General features: G+C 45.8%; 1 protein-coding gene across 1 annotated transcript in view; it reads left to right on the top strand.

Annotated features, from left to right (window-relative positions):
- Positions 1-13,087, top strand: part of ncapd3 (non-SMC condensin II complex, subunit D3) — a 61,723-nt gene that overhangs the window by 33,081 nt on the left and 15,555 nt on the right. The window contains exons 24-29 of the mRNA XM_077612751.1: positions 265-344; positions 2,577-2,714; positions 2,851-2,984; positions 7,787-7,989; positions 11,090-11,200; positions 11,351-11,518. Coding sequence (XP_077468877.1) covers positions 265-344; positions 2,577-2,714; positions 2,851-2,984; positions 7,787-7,989; positions 11,090-11,200; positions 11,351-11,518 — 834 coding nt within the window. The remainder of the gene's footprint in view (positions 1-264; positions 345-2,576; positions 2,715-2,850; positions 2,985-7,786; positions 7,990-11,089; positions 11,201-11,350; positions 11,519-13,087) is intronic.

Below are 13,087 nucleotides of genomic sequence, written 5' to 3'. Positions count from 1 at the left end.
TATTAATTGTGATGTAGTAAAGTAACGTTATTTGTAATGTTCATATGTAGAGCCACCACTGCATATTTAAAAAAAAAATCACTGATTTGAAGATCAATTTTGGCTCCACTGTCCGAGGGGACCAAGGACCAGAGAGACAATGTAACCAACTCCTCATATACCTTGTTTTCCCTTTGCTGATCGGACGTTCTGGATGCTTGACTGTAAAATGATAATTATTGTGCTACTTATTGATGATCACAATCCTTTTACTGGTATTTTTAGGAGGAATTTGTGAAATGGAAGGGTTCTCTTTTCTTCCGATTCATGGTCGCGTTGGTTGATCCTGTCCCAGCCATTGCCAGGTAAATTATTTTCTTCCCATCTTTTACATTTACATGGCTAAAAAATGTCTCAACGTTGTGTAGAATCATTCAATCAAACATGTTAAGCCAATCAATCTGGCCATTCATTTACACAAGAAAAAAGTTGCCTGCAATATGAAATTGTATTTTATTTTTTTAAATAAGAGGGACCTAATTAGAGCTTCAGAACACTTTTTGATTTACTTTTCCACTAGACTTTGCCCCTTGTTCCTAAAATACGGGGTAATGTTGCCTCTTGTTCTGGTTATCTTTAAATGTGTTCGATGAGGTCTTCATCAGTCGTGTTCACCTCCTCCGCCGTCATCTCCGAAAATACTTCGGTGGCTACGGACCGAGCCAGCACTACTGCCTGATCAACAGCAGAGGCCTTACTCTCCTCAGGGGTGAACCCCTTAAATTCCTGTGACTTTTTGTGGCCACAAACTTTTCCAGCTGGAAATTAAGGTCTGCTCCTTCATGTCCCCAATCGGCCTCTGGATGTTCAACAGACATGTGGTGCTGGTGGTCTGATTGGACCGGTCAATTAATGAAACCAGTCCCTGCATTGTGGATTTTGTATACCGGGCTTTAAATGCACGAATGACCCCCTGATCCATTTTGGATGAGTGAAGTGTTGGGGGGCAGGAACTGCAATTGAACCCCATCGCATATGGGTTGGGTGTTATGTCCCCCGGCACAGTCCAATAAGAGGAGGACTTTGAAGGGCAGCCCCTTTTTTGGCGAGGTCCAGCTTGACGTTTGGGACGAAGCAGTAATGAAATCACTAATAATGGAGACCTCTCGCCACCCAAGCTATTCTTTTGCTCATCCAGTACACAGGCATTATTGTTCTGTTCTTGTTTTTCAAAGCGTAGGGACGGTTAAACTTATAAAAAACCATGAAGCCAGCGGCATTTCCACACAAGATCAGTGTCAGGCGATCCTTGTGAACTTTGTTACCTGGTGCTTTAAGTTCATCTTTGAATAAAAATGTGCGGTAAGGCATCCACTTCCAGAAAAGGCCAGTCTCGTCAATGTTAAAAACTTGCTCCGGAAGATAACCTTTGTCGCTAATTATTTTAGGAAACACTTCCCCAACGTACCTTTTTGCTGCTTTGTGGTCTGCAGATGAAGCTTCTCCGTGGAGCGAACCACTGTGTAAACCATGCCTCCTTTTGAATTTTTCGAACCAACCCTTGCTTGCTGAAAATTCACGAGGCTCACTCGCGCCACTGGTGCTGGGCTGAGGCTCGCATTCTTCGTCAGGAGCAAAGCTATCATACAAGTTTTTGGCCTTGGTTTGGATGATGTTGGTATCCAGAGGAAGGTTTTTCGCCCTACATTCCGAGACCCAGACTGAGAGGGCATTCACTTTTTCAGCAACCGTCATCATCTTCCGGTTTTTATTTGCATCAGTTGATGCCTTGGGTCATCCTGAACGCTTGGTAGCCATTTTTAGTTGTGTAGTTGTAATTGTAAAATCCAAACAAAGAAAGCTGGAATTCACTCTTCGTACGCCATGCTAAACGCTATACGCAGGAAACAGAAAACACCGACTCGGGTGTTCAGAGAGGCATTTATACTTTGTTTTTTTTCTTTTGGTTTCTTCTTGGTATGGTCAGAACCAATCACTGCAGCGCAGATTAGGGGGTGGTACCTTGACTTCCGCCATTTGCCACCGCCATTTTCGCCGCCATTTTCATCTGTTTTCCGGCTGCAAACTTTTTTAATTTTTTATAATTAATTTTAAAAATCGCAAAGTAGTGAATTCGCGATAAGTGAAGTCGCGATAATTGAGGGATTACTGTATGTGCATGCATGTGGCTTGGATCTTTAGCCAAGTAAACACATTTATAAAAGTGAAAAACGATGAGGACCGAAGTGTCAGGAAGCCTCTTGGAGCGTCTGTGGTGGTGTGCTCAGTCTTCGCTTAGGTGCGGGTACTCCGAGGCGCCCTGGCACCTCTTTGTTTAGACTAAACAAGGGTTTCAGGAGCAAAGCTTATACTTCGTTGCAAGTATGATGATAATAATGTGCACCTAGCTAAAGGTGAGCAAAGCGTTCTTAAATAGCAAGGCCAAGCTTATACTTCATTGCAGGCAAATGTATAATACAATAAAAATAAATAACTTGGCAATTACATTTTAATATACCTCGTTCCGGGCATGATTGAATAAGCTGAAACATCCAGTTGAGAATAAGAAAATAACACCAGTTAATTTTCTTTCACAGTCTGTGTGAATATTGCCTTCTCCACTTATTGCTGCAGAAAACCCCAGAAATGTTTAGCCAACATTTCATTGAGTGTATCTACCACTTCAACTCGTACAATGGACACAAAGCCTACAACAAGTTCCCTCAAACTGAAAGGTGGTAGTATGATGATAACCTGTCAAGAAAAATACATTAACTTCTAGTTCATTACTTAAAAAAAATCTTTATAAATTGACTGGTCTCTGCTCTTTACGCTAGTCTGTTCATCCTTCCATTTCTCAAATATTTCCAGAGAAAAGGTTAGGTTCTCCCTAAAAGGGCCTCAGCACCGTGAGAAACGTTTCAGGATTTACCGATTTCTGCTACAACACTTCACTGATGCTCAGCGCTTCAACATCTCCCACAGGATAAGTCAACATGTATTGGGTAAGCATTGAAAGGCAATTTCACATGCAACTTATAAACCAATAAAAAATAATAATAATTCTTGAAAAACAACACAAGGCCCTGTTTCATCCATAAATAAATGTATTTGCGTTCTTGTTAATAAAAAAATGATCTAACACATTGTGACACATTGCCCATTGACTTAATATTAATTAACCTGCAAGGTCAATTTCAATTTTTTTTTCTAAATACGTGAAAAGTTTTTGGAAATGTGTGCTGAAAACATTTGCGCAAGTTAGTGCTGAATCTGGGAGTTATAGGCATAAACTATTTTGGTCTCTTATTTGACATTTTTGTTTTAGTTGGGGTTTAAAACGCAAGCTATTGATTAAGCCTGTCGCGATATTCAATAAATCAGTTGATCGCATGTTAAATAAAAATTATAGATTGACCGATTATCGACGTCGATATTTGGACATTTGACGCAAATTGGTATCTGCCTTTCTTTAATCTGCCCGGCCAAAATGAAATCAATTAAAAACTGCATCTCCCTCGTGTAAAGATCTGTACGAGCACTGGCCGCAGCATTGCATTTTCTTCCATGGGTGGTGTACGCGTGACGGCGCTGGCTCGCCAATCCGAGAGTTTTTCAACAATATGCACCATCCTGAAGCAAAAGGATGCTATTAAGGATGTCAAGCCTTCTAAAGACTAACCATAATTTCCAAGCTGCGCAGTAACATAATGCGATAGAGAGCTTTCTTTTAACATGGATAAAAGATAAACAGCTAGCGTGAGGTAGCGTGACCAAGTCGATAGTATGCGAAAAAGCAGAATTGACATGGATTTAAAAACAAACCAAGCATCTGAAAAAGGGGAGCCTTCAACACCACCAGAACTCTTCATTTACGTTAAATTTATGTTTACGTATGTCACGTTACGAACGCATTGCCGTCCAATCAGTCTCGCGCTCTCTCGCTCTCTCGCACTCTCTCGCGCTCTCTCGCACTCTCTCGCGCTCTCTCGCACTCTCTCGCACTCTCTCGCACTCTCTCGCGCTCTCTTGCGCTCTCTCGCGCTCTCTCGCACTCTCTCGCACTCTCTCGCGCTCTCTCCCGCTCTCTCCCGCTCGCTCTCTCGCTCTCTCTCGCAAAGATTGCTGTACAGTGGAGCCGCGTCCCCAAGAGTGCCGAAACCACCGACGGGTCCTTCCGTCCACGACGTGGGCTGAAAAAAGTGACTCGGACCAAAACCAAAGCAATGACGTAGATTCCCTTTGTCTCATGTTGAAAAGACGGAAAGCTGTGAAAGTCCATTTAGTATAGTTACTGTGTAACATTGTCCACGTTAAGATTAGCTTCTTTCTTGCTAGCTCGATGTTGCCTTGCTCTCTTGTGCTCTCTCTCGTGCTCTCTCTCGCGCTCTCTCTCGCGCTCTCTCTCGCACTCTCTCTCGCGCTCTCTCGCTCTCGCGCTCTCTCGCTCTCGCGCTCTCTCGCTCTCGCGCTCTCTCGCTCGCTCTCTCGCGCACTCTCGCGCTCTCGCGCTCTCGCGCTCTCGCGCTCTCGCGCTCTCTCGCTCTCGCGCTCTCTCGCTCTCGCGCTCTCTCGCTCTCGCGCTCTCTCGCTCTCGCGCTCTCTCGCTCTCGCGCTCTCGCGCTCTCGCGCTCTCGCGCTCTCTCGCTCTCGCGCTCTCTCGCTCTCTCGCTCTCGCGCGCTCTCTCGCTCTCTCGCTCTCGCGCACTCGCGCACTCGCGCGCTCTCGCGCGCTCTCTCGCTCTCGCGCGCGCTCGCGCGCTCTCGCACGCTCTCTCGCTCTCGCACGCTCTCTCGCTCTCGCGCGCTCTCGCTCTCGCGCGCTCTCGCGCGCTCTCTCGCTCTCGCGCGCTCTCTCGCTCTCGCGCGCTCTCTCGCTCTCGCGCGCTCTCTCGCTCTCGCGCGCTCTCTCGCTCTCGCGCGCTCTCTCGCTCTCGCTCTCGCGCGCTCTCTCGCTCTCGCGCGCTCTCTCGCTCTCGCGCGCTCTCTCGCGCGCTCTCTCGCTCTCGCGCGCTCTCTCGCGCTCTCTCGCTCTCGCGCGCTCTCTCGCTCTCGCGCGCTCTCTCGCGCGCTCTCTCGCTCTCGCGCGCTCTCGCGCGCTCTCTCGCTCTCGCGCGCTCTCTCGCGCGCTCTCTCGCTCTCGCGCGCTCTCTCGCTCTCTCGCTCGCTCTCTCGCTCTCGCGCGCGCTCTCGCTCTCGCGCGCTCTCTCGCTCTCGCGCGCTCTCTCGTTCTCGCGCGCTCTCGCGCGCTCTCTCGCTCTCGCGCTCTCTCTCGCTCTCGCGCTCTCTCGCTCTCGCGCTCTCTCACTCCCTCTCTCTCTCCCTCTCTCTCTCCCTCTCTCTCTCCCTCTCTCTCTCCCTCTCTCTCCCTCTCTCTCTCCCTCTCTCTCTCCCTCTCTCTCCCTCTCTCTCTCCCTCTCTCTCCCTCTCTCTCTCCCTCTCTCTCTCCCTCTCTCTCTCTCTCTCCCTCTCTCTCTCTCCCTCTCTCTCTCTCTCCCTCTCTCTCTCGCTCTCACGCTCGCGCTCTCACGCTCGCGCTCTCACGCTCGCGCTCTCTCGCTCGCTCTCTCTCGCTCTCTCCCGCTCTCTCCCGCTCTCTCCCGCTCTCTCTCTCTCTCTCGCTCACTCTCTCGCTCTCTCTCGCTCTCTCTCTCGCTCTCTCTCGCTCACTCTCTCTCGCTCACTCTCTCTCTCGCTCACTCTCTCTCTCACTCACTCTCTCGCTCTCTCGCTCTCAACAATTCATTCCAAATCGCCACGTAACTCGTGCGACGCTGCTTGCCCAAACTACTATGTTGACCATCCGTTAGCAATCCGTTAGCAAAGCTTTTAAATTGTGTTCGATCCATGGCTTCAGTCCATTTTCCAAGTGTTCACACCCGCATTCTGTTGTCATTCACGTCAGGCATTTCCTCTGTATAGCTCTAATATGCTGTTTCTTTGAGTATTGAGTGTTTTTGAGGGTTAAAAATGCTGCGAGCACACGGAAGTCAGATCCCTTGCCACGTCCTTGAACGTCCGCTGGGTTGATCGAATAAAACCAGTCACTCAAGCGGTCAGGGCCATACAAAAATTGAATTTAGTGCACAGACAAGGAGCAACGACCGATTGGGCGCATCGACCATTTTAGAGAAAATTTTAGACTTTTAAGTGCAACCTATGGTGTGAAAATACAAAAGTTCCTCTCGCTTTATATAAATAAATTAAAAAAACAGGTTAATGGGAGTCTTTTGTCCAAATCCTCCTGCACAGAACCAGACCTTTAAATGCAGCCCCATTTGAGCGAGGTACAGCTTTGCGTTCAGGATGAAACATTTTGTGAGGGCTGTTGTGATCCAGGCTTTCCGGTTAAACTGCCCATAACGCTCTTCTCCTGGTCAGAATTGAACCATGCATCGATGGATGTGTGACGGGAATGATGTTTTTATTTCCTCCAAGTATGATAATACCGTGAAAAACTGAAACGACATAAATATTACAGCACAAAATTGTTATTTACAACAAAGGAATCTTCTAAACAAATAGACAACTACAATTTTCTTACCGTGTACGCTTTCTGACTTGAATTAGGAGCTGCTAAGCCCTAACCAAATTGTTCCACGAGTCCTCTTTCAATTGTAACAAGTCAGAACAAAGCACGCCCTTCTCAACAGCCCTCTGTGTTGTTCACATGACCACTCTTTCATGTCCTGACGTCATTTCTAAGCTCAAAATTGTACTACACGGTTTACATTATGAAATATAAAGAAAGAAAAGGAACAAAATTCACATATAACTCAAAACATTGGATGAATACAATACACAAAAATATCAATGGAACACCTAAATTGGCACACCCTCTCAGGGACAGCTACACCGGTTGCTCATTCAGTAAACAGTCAGCAAGGCTTTTTTCTTGTTTTTAAAGCATGAGGATGGTCGAATTTGTAGATTAAGCCAGCCAGCAGCATCCCCACACATGATGGGTGTCAGGCGATCCGTGTGAAACCCAGCGCCTTTAGTTCATCTTTTGAATAAGAATGTCCGTGAAGGCATCCCCTTCCAAAAACGCCCAGTCTCATCCATGTTTAAAAACTTGCTCCAGGAGATAACCAACCTTTCTCTTGAATTATCTGAGGGAACTCAAATCAGCACCGAGGGAAAAAAATTGTGGGCAGCGGGCGGCGAACGTCATTTTTATCCGAAAATAGAGCTTTCTGAGCGGCCGGCAGACTCTGTGAGGGTGGGTTTTTATAAGAAATGCGAGCCCCGAGCGACGTTACAGCGGACGCTGCGGTCCTAAACCGAACACAGAGCTCGCTTAGCGGACTCCGGGACCCTCATGGTAAAATGAAAATTTGCATTCTAAACATTTTGGGCCAAGTTAATTATATCACTTTAAGTGGTACACCCTTACTGACAGATAAAAATTCGGAACATACAGTACATCATAATTATTGCTCTATGTATTACTAAGATAACCTGAAATCCAACCAACTGCTGGCTCTGGAATTTCTGACATAAAAAAAATCCAAGCTTTAAATTTGTTCCATGTCGAAAGCTTTTGACAGGTAAATAACAACCAGCACAATCCCATTTGCTATCCAGTTTAACTAAGATCTCGTTGTCTACGTTCATAAATTTGTTCTATCCTGAGGTCAGACTAAATGTGCCGATAGTGAATATAAAAAAAATAATACACCCATGTTTCACTCCTTTTTGTGAAAATAAAAAAGGGGCAAAATTATTTTAAAACTTTTGCAACCTGTGCAACTTGTCTTGGCGATGTGCTCCATCACAAGCCTTATTTTGCATTTTTGTATTCCAGCGTGCTTTGCAGATGAGGAGCTGCCTCTTGATGCAGATGGTTCTGACATTTTATCGGAGACCTTCCACATACTTACCCTTAAGGAGATGAAGCTGCAGGCCATGTTTCAACCACTTACTTCCGGGGACGAGCAAGAAGAGGCAAACATGGCCACTATGGCAAAAGTCGTTCTTCAGACTGCTCAAAATAAGGTGGCCTCTCAGGTGATAGAGTGATGCAAAAAGACTTGTTTGACTGTACAGTCGTACCTCTACTTATGAAATTAATTGGATCCAGAACTTTTTTCGTAAATTGAAATTTTGGTAAGTAGAGCAGTACTTTATTCTCTAAATCAGGGGTCCCCAAACTTTTTCCTGTGAGGGCCACATAACTTTTCCCTTCTCTGATGGGGGGCCGGTGTCAGTTTGTAACAGAAAAAGTGTGACGATCGTAGGGGAGCTTAAAAAAAATATTGTTTTCCAGAAGGCCACACATAACCAAATAACCCTTTCCAGGTTCTTTACAGAAAAAAAGTCAGGAAACAAATAATAACACTATTAATGAAATAAATAATAACTAAATAACCCTCTCTGAGTTCTTCACAGAAAAAAACAGGAAATAATTAACACTATTTATGAAATAAATAATAACTAAATAACTCTCTCTGGGTTCTTCATAGAAAAAAAAAGCCATGGAACATTAACTTTCTGTTGTGCCATGCACAATCTTCTCCCTTTGCTCTGAAGTTTATGCACGACACCACAACCGTCATTACAGAATCGCACGTCAACATTTTGCAGCACAGTGCTTGCTGGTGAATTCGGCAGTGGACTCGTAGTGGGGCGGTGAGACCCCTTTTTTCCAACTCCCGGTTCATGCGTCCCATTATTAGACCGCGAGTTTCGGCCACCATTACGATCGACCAGATGTCTCGGTAACAATGCTCGTGCATGCAACGGTGGACGTGCCCGCATGCATCAAAGGGAAACACTCTCCCTGCGCGTGTCACCAAAGAAGCAATGCGAAGCCCCGCTTCACTGGGATGATTTGTGGGCTCAGCAGGGGTGCAATGAACCAAACACAAGATTAAAACGTCCCAGTCTTCAAGGCCAAATTGGAAAAAAATCCGATATTATCTCTGCATTGTTCAGAGGGCCGGTCCAAATGTGCCGGCGGGCCGTAGTTTGGTGACCCCTGCTCTAAATCGTTCCACGGTCTTCACAAAACTACCAACTAAACCCATAAAAAATTATAAAGGTGTCCCAATTTTGTAGGAAAGGTGTGAAGACACAAAAATGAGATAATGATCATAGAATTATTTAATAAGCCATGAAAATGAATAAACATGCAAAATCTATTTGTGTTGAAGTGCATGTGCAGGACTCTCAGGAAGCTAACGTTAGGCAACAGAGGCAGAGAGCACAAGACATGAACACACATCTAATAAACATAAAATTAAGAACTCAAAACAATATTACATTGAACTTTCAATCTTTTTCATTAGCGTTTTTTGATTTCTTGGCATCAAATTTTTCACCCATTTAATTTATCGCCACTGCTTCTTAACTGTTTGGATTTAAGTTCCCCTTCGGTGGTGCTTGTTGACAGACGTTTTGAGAAAAATCAATCTAAACACGATTGCCTTTGATGACTTTTAATTTTGTAATTAAAATGTACAAGACAAACGTCAAAGTGGGCGATCGCAACACTTTCAGGATGTTTTTTCCACTAAGTCGGAAAGTTCGTGAAAATTTTCCCGTTTTTTTGTGCTGTTGGAATGATGGCTGCTTCCTCCTCAGCCGCCTTCTCGTTGAATTCCTCGTGTATTGTCGAGCGTTGCATTACCGTATTTACTCGTGTATAAGTCGCCCCTAATTCTTAATTTTCACCTCCATAGTCATGGTTTTAATAGGGAGTACAAATTTGTTACTTTGAAGGGTAAAGCACATGATTAGGATCAATATTATAAGTAAGTTAATATGCCTGTCTTTGTAAATGCAAAATATCAAATTATTCAATTTGAAAATGGAAAAGTATCTTGATGGGAACCTGATGCTTTCTAATTACAGAAATTACAATTTTCTTACCAGAAGTTTAAGATGTTGTGGCAGTCATATTGCTTCTTTTGTCAAAATATCTCAATTCTTTCGATGTTTCATATTACTCCAATAGTTGTCACTTTCGAACAAGAAATAAAACGAAAAAAAAGTGGAATTTTGTTTTATTTCAAAATCAAGGCTACTCGCGTCTGGCCAGTCGGAGCACGTTTAATTCAGTTTAGAAACATGGAGGGTTGTTGTGAGACAGCCAATGAGAGCCCAGTAGAGTAGGAAAATTGTCAAGCAAGAACCAGTGGATCCTCAAAAATGTCATATTACTGTATTTTCACACCTATAGGGCGCACGTAAAAATCGAAAATTTTCTCTGAAATGGACCGGGTGCCCAATCAGGAGGTGTGCCTTATTAACGCACTTCTTGCCGACATGCTACTTAGTGAGATCAACCCAGCGGACGTTCACCCTAAACATAGCCTCTCCGCGTATTTCAAGCATTACGGTAAATCCATTCCAAACATCCTAGACGAGTGGCAAGGCAGGTGCCTTCTGTGTGCTCGTAGCGCTTAACCCTCCATACAAAGGCGGGCAGACAGCGTCGCACGAGTTACGAGACGATTTGGAATGGATTGTCGATGCCTGGGCCAAAGTGCCGGCAAGCACTGTAGTTTGAGCTTTCGTCAAAGCTGGAATCACTATTACGAAACCCCACGGCGACAAGTCTGACCCTGACAATGAGCTGGAAACCAGCATTGTTGGCAAACTCGCCCACATTGATAAACACTTTGTCGTATACAGAAGATAAGGACTTAAGACAGATTTTTAGATGTCTGAATACTTAGACTTATATTTTCGTGAATACACTGTCAATAAAATAAATTCACTCAGTTTTGCTCCTGTTGCCTTTTTAAAACATACACTAGCATGCATGCTAACGTGTGTGTCATGCTAGCACAACCATTGCAGCGCATCCTTTGAAACGAAGCACCTTTTTGTATTGACAAAAAACTGAAAATACACCCGCAACTGAGATGGCCCTTGGGGCGGGTGCGTCCGTCCTACAGGTGTGAAAATACGGTAAAATATTTTTTTCCGTATCTTGACGCACTCATTTGCATCCCAAAAGGTTTCGTAACCTGAAAACTTTGTACGCAGAGGCATTCGTAAGTAGAGGTATGACTGTACTGCTTTTTACCTACCAGCAAACAGTATTGTCAGGTTAAGTTTAGCTTGCATAACACCATTAAACTTTTTTTTCTTGGGTCTTCAGGTTAAAAAGAAGGCTTTCATAGAGAACACAGTTCCCCTAATTATAAACTTAAAGCACTTACTAGAGCAAAAACAGTCCCCTGTCCTCAAAGATCTCACAGCATACCTACAGGTCAGTACATTTGAAATCCCAATTCTTATTAAAAGCTACTGCTTATTCAGTCTAATGTCGGTCATTAACACAACAATAAAATCCACAATGCCACATGGCATCATTTGTTAAAGGCACTGCACTTGTGAGGTGTTATGCAATTTGTTTTAGGTGACAATGCAGGACTACCGTAATGAAGTACAAGAGTTTTTTGCTGGAGATGACCAACTAGCAGCAGAAGTCGAGTTTGCCCTGAAGGAAGCCGAAAAGCCTCGCATTATGGAGAAGCAGATGGACAACTGTAACCTGAAAGCAAACCAGAAAATACTTTTTTCTCAGGTATAAGTGCCGCTTGAATAGCTAATGATATGAGTCACAGTCCTTATATGGGCTCACCACCTTTGTGGGGGGGCCAAAGAGGTCGGGTGCATCGACAGTTGGGCGGCAGCCAAAAGAGTAATCTTTGGCATCTGATCCCCGGCTGCAGAAACTGGCTCTTGGGACGTGGAATGTCACCTCTCTGGTTGGGAAAGAGGCTGAGTTAATGTGTGAGGTTGAGAAATTCCGGTTCGACACAGCTTGGGTTCCGGTACCACTGCTCTCGAGGGGGGTTGGTCACTCTTCCACTTTGGAGTTGCTCATGGTGAGAGGCACCGAGCGGGTGTGGGCATACTTGTTGCCCCTCGGCTCAGTGCCTGTACATTGGGGTTTTCCCCGGTGGACGAGAGGTAGCATCCCTCCGTCTTTGGTTGAGGGGACAGGACCTAACTGTTGTTTGTGCGTATGCACCTGACAGCAGTTCAGAGTACCCACCCTTTTTGGAGTCCTTGGAAGGGGTGCTAGAAAGTGCTCCTTGGGGGACTCCTCAATTCAATGACAGTGAGACCTGGAGGGGAAACGCCTGGCGGAGTGCCATGTCAGAAGGAGTTTTCATGCCCACCTCGGACAGAGTTTCTCTAATTTCCGGGAAGAGGCGGGGGACATTGAGTCTGAGTGGACCATCTTCTGCGCTTCTATTGCTGAGGCGTCAGACCGGAGCTGTGGCCGCAAGGTGGTCGGTGCCTGTCGTGGCGGCAATCCCAGAACGCGCTGGTGGACACCGGCGGTAAGGGATCCGGAGGCAGCTCACGGGTACCGAGTGGCCAAGCGGCATGCTGCTCTGGTGGTCTCCGAGGCATGGGAGGAGTTCGGTGAGGCCATGGAGAACGACTTCCGGGTGGCTTCAAGGAAATTTTGGTCCACCATCCGAAGTCTCAGAAGGGGGAAGCAGTGCACCATCAGCACAGTGTATAGTAGGGATGGGGCGCTCCTGACCTCGACACGGGATGTTGTGAATCGGTGGGCCGAATACTTTGAAGACCTCAATTCCATCGACGCACCTTCCCATCAGGGGTGGACTCTCTTATCTCTGGGGTTGAAGTCACCAAGGTGGTTAAAAAGCTCCTCGGTGGCAAGGCTCCGGGGGTGGATGAGATCCACCCGGAGTTTCTAAAGGCTCTGGATGTTGTAGGGCTGTTTTGGTTGACACTCCTCTGTAACATCGCATGGACATCGGGGACAGTGCGTCTGGATTGGCAGACCGGGGTGGTGATTCCCCTTTTTAAAAAGGGGGACCGGAGAGTATGTTCCAAATATCGGGGAATCACACTCCTCAGCCTCCCCAGGAAGGTCTATTCTCGGGTACTGGAAAGGAGGGTCCGCCGGGAGGTCGAATCTCGGATTCAGGAGGAGGAGTGTGGTTTTCATTCTGGCAATGGAACAGTGGATCAGCTCTATACCCTCAACAGCGTCCTCACCCATCCAGTCTACGTTTGCTTTGTAGACTTGGAGAAGGCGTTCGACCGTGTCCCTCGGGTAGTCTTGTGGGGGGTACTCCGGGAGTATGGGGTTTTGGAACCCCTGTTACGC

This window comes from Stigmatopora argus, chromosome 11, assembly GCF_051989625.1.
Source record: "Stigmatopora argus isolate UIUO_Sarg chromosome 11, RoL_Sarg_1.0, whole genome shotgun sequence".
NCBI lineage: Eukaryota > Metazoa > Chordata > Actinopteri > Syngnathiformes > Syngnathidae > Stigmatopora > Stigmatopora argus.
This window is presented reverse-complemented; position numbering and strand designations above follow the sequence as displayed.